This window comes from Gavialis gangeticus, unplaced genomic scaffold (assembly GCF_001723915.1).
Source record: "Gavialis gangeticus isolate Ggan-Ray unplaced genomic scaffold, GavGan_comp1, whole genome shotgun sequence".
NCBI lineage: Eukaryota > Metazoa > Chordata > Crocodylia > Gavialidae > Gavialis > Gavialis gangeticus.
Window position 1 is genome coordinate 19,222,056 of NW_017728997.1, and position 3,327 is coordinate 19,225,382.

Consider the following 3,327-nt stretch of genomic DNA (forward strand, 5'->3'; position numbering starts at 1 on the left):
GCTCTCGACTCAGGACAACGCGCGGGCGCTGTACAGCTTCTTCAGCGCCGCAGAGGGGCTCAGTGGCTTCCAGGACCACTTCGACTGGTGAGGAACCAGTGGGGCTGGGGTGTAGCTCGGACGTTGTCTCGTCTCCCCCACCTGTGCCAGGCAGCCTCGCTCCTGCCCTCTGCCCCTGGAGTTGGCCCCTCCTGCCCCTGCTTCTCTTCTCTCCACTCCGCTCCCCATGAGTTGGTTGCCCTGATTGCAGCCCTGGTGCAGGCACCGGGTTCCCTTCCTCCCAGCCCACCCCCTGCCACTGAGGGGGTGCTTTGCAGGGCCCAGCACAGGTGTCCTGGGCTTTAAGGGCTAAGCAGAGCCTAAGAGTGCTGCATGTGATGGGCCTTGGCCTAGCCAGCCCCGTTGCCCACCAGCTGCTCCCTGTGCAGCAGCCCCATGCCAGCACTGCTCCCACTGCCCTGCGTTGCAGGTGGGCGAGAAACCACTTCTCCTGCCAGGGTGGGAAGCCCCTGTGGATTGACCCCCACGACCCTGACGTCCACCACATCTGCATCGATGACAACATCCGGCTGGATGATTCAGACACGATTGTCTGCCCCCAGGTACTGAGCCTGCTGCCCCCGCAGCATGTGGGCCCGGCTGCGGGTGGGATCTGCACTGCATCTTGCGGAGGATGAGATCGCCTGTTGGCACGGCAGGTGTGCATCCCTGCATTGGCTTCTGTGACTCATCTGTGTAGCTGCTCCAGCCCGCCAGCTCTCATGCTAATGCCCGCTCAAGAGCAGAGAGCACAATGCCGCCCGGGGTGTATGGAGGGAGCTGCCCCCTCTCCTGCCAGGTGGCCCAGCTCCCTGGCTTGCACCCCCCAAGCAGGTGCTGGGAGAGTGGCAGGCCGAGGGAGGTCAACTGTCTCTGAATAGCTGGCATCCGGTTGGCGCCACACAGCGCTGTTGGCACGAGGCCCCTGGGAGGGGGTGACTGCGGTGCTTGCACATCAATAATGTAGCAGCTCTCCAGGAGAGGTTGTAGCATGAGGCGCTGCTCGCTACCGGCTTTTCTCTCATGTTTGCTGCAGCCACCGGGGAAGGGGTCTCGGAGCATGCTCAGCAGTGGTAGCCCCAGGGGTCCTCACCCCCCATCCCCTGGGTTTTGGTCTGAGTCCCTTGTGCTGAGCCAGGCACCCATTGTCTGCCTGCCTGCCAGCCCAGGTCCCCTGCTTGGGCTGCCATGACCGATGCTAGGAGGACAGCTTTGGGCCTTCAGCACAGTTTCCATGCATCTTGCTCAGACTTGTTAGCGGCTGGGTCATGGAGGGGTCCTCATCGCTGCAGAGGCAGCTGCCCCCCCACCAGTAATGCTCTAGCTGCAAAGCCCCAGGAGCCACCGTGCGGGGAGGAGGAACCTGAGTGAGCAGCCCAGACCCCAGCGATGGTGGGCGGCTCTTGCAGGCATTCCTGGGACTCTGCTGCTTGAAGACGCGTCCCCTCCCCTGGAGAAGGCTCTGCCCTTGAGGGAAGAGTCAAGGGCTGGGAGATCTTCCCCGCTGAGCTTCTGTAGCCCCTTGCTGGTGCACAAAGCAGAGTGGGTAATGCAGCTGGTGGCAGGGCAGGACTTATTGCCAGTCTTTGTGCCAGCGTGCATGGCGGGGGGTGTGCTCCTGCTGTCCCTTGCCCAGCTCTGATGCCTGTTCTCCTCCCCAAAGGTGTTTTCAGAGCCAGGGGGCAGCTGCCTCAGGCTGGCACCCACTTCAGAGCTGTATGGTGTGTGCCTGGTGCAGACCGACCTGCTGGAGGCCATCGCGGACGAGGACTACTTCCTCCGCTGTGTGAGACAGTGTGAGGAGAACTATGAGCGCTACCTGGCCAGTGCTGGGAGCCAGCTGTAGAACAGCCAGTGAAGGCACTGGGCCCCTGCTGTCTGCACTGAGCCCCGACTGCTGCTGCTTCCAGCTGGGTTCTCCCTTCTCCCCAGCTGGGGCGGGGCATGGGCCTCCGTGGAGGTGTCCATACTCCAGGAGCTCACTTGACTGGCATCCACAGGACATAGATGCATTCCCTGAGCCCTGGCAGCAAGAGGGGTGTTTTTCTCCATTGCCATTTGGCTGCTGGAAGGGCTGCTGGGGCGAGCCCTGCTGCAGGGTGCCCCTGGGCCACGCCTGGTGCCCACCACTGATCTCACACTGGGTTTGTGAGCACTTCTGCAGGGACCCTCCTGTTCCACGTGCGCAGTGCCTGGCACGGAGGAGCATGGGACTCTGGCTGCAGTGACCATATCTGTAGTCCTGGCGTGGCTCTGCCACAGCCCTGGCATGGCCATTTTGCTGTGAATCCTATTGCCTGGTGTGACCACGTTGTGCGTGGCTGCCCTTGCTCCCCCACCTGTGCCACGGTGTGTGCCCCTCCTGTGCATTCTTAAATGTGTTTTTATCATATGTGTGTCTGCCATGAGTTGGATCCTAGCGCCTGGCGGAGGCAGGGGCTCTGCTCCTTACAGTTGAGGTAGGGGCTGGGAGAGGGCAGCAGGGCACGGGCCTGGAGCCTTATCTAGGCTCTTCTGCTGCCCCCTGGGCACCCACAGGCAGGGCGTTTCCCAGCATAGTGGGTCCCTTGGGCAGAAGCTGCCTTGGAGGTAATCATCAGGGCTGCAGACTGGCATGGAGGAGCCTGGCCTGGGGGCCACACCAGCAGGGACAGCCTCGCCCAGTGGATGCGCAGGGGCCTGGTCTGGGCTGAGGAGGAAGGTGGGGGCGCTGCTTCCTCTGCAGGGGCAATGGAGCTGGCTTGTTAATGGTCCCTGGGGAGCACAGCCCACATGGGAGCCCCATGGCAGCACAAGTAGCCTGGCAGGAGTGTCCACCCTGCCTGGGGAGGGGTGGGAGCTGCGCTGCCATCGGGCAGGGGCTCTCCACTTCTGCCAGCCAGGATCCAGCCATGCCGTCCTGGCAGCTAAGGGAGGCGGCTGCAGCCGTGTTGCCCTGCGGCACCCGAGGGAGCTGGCAGGCAGGTCCCTGCTGCTAAGGCGGGCTCTGGCTGGGGCACTGGGTGTTGTTGGCAGGGCTGAGACCGCAGGCAGCTCCGGGCGTCCCTGGGGCTCCCTCTGCTATCGGGGAGCGGCTCGGGCAGCACGGCCGGCCCTGCCTGGGGCTGGGGCAGGAGCTGGCTCTCCCGCAGGAGGGTGCGGGGCTGGGCCAGAGGTGGCTGCCTGCCCCGTGGGTCCCGCAGCTCCTGGCCCGCGGCCGGGTTGCGGGTCCGCCCGCTGGGGCCGCGCCAGCTCTGCAGGGAGGGGTCTGCCGCTCCCGGGGTGGGGGCCACGAGCGCGGGCTGCAGC

At 64.5% G+C, this 3,327-nt stretch overlaps 1 protein-coding gene across 4 annotated transcripts in view; it reads left to right on the forward strand.

The window, feature by feature from the left end:
• LOC109289026 overlaps positions 1-1,903 on the forward strand; it is an 8,073-nt gene extending 6,170 nt beyond the window's left edge. For 2 of the 4 annotated variants that reach the window (XM_019504885.1, XM_019504884.1), the window contains exons 5-7: positions 14-87; positions 470-602; positions 1,703-1,903. In XM_019504885.1, coding sequence (XP_019360430.1) covers positions 14-87; positions 470-602; positions 1,703-1,885 — 390 coding nt within the window. In that variant the 3' untranslated portion in view covers positions 1,886-1,903. The remainder of the gene's footprint in view (positions 1-13; positions 88-469; positions 603-1,702) is intronic. The other 2 variants (XM_019504886.1, XM_019504887.1) reach the window with 2 other exon arrangements.
• Positions 1,904-3,327: the final 1,424 nt, after the last annotated feature.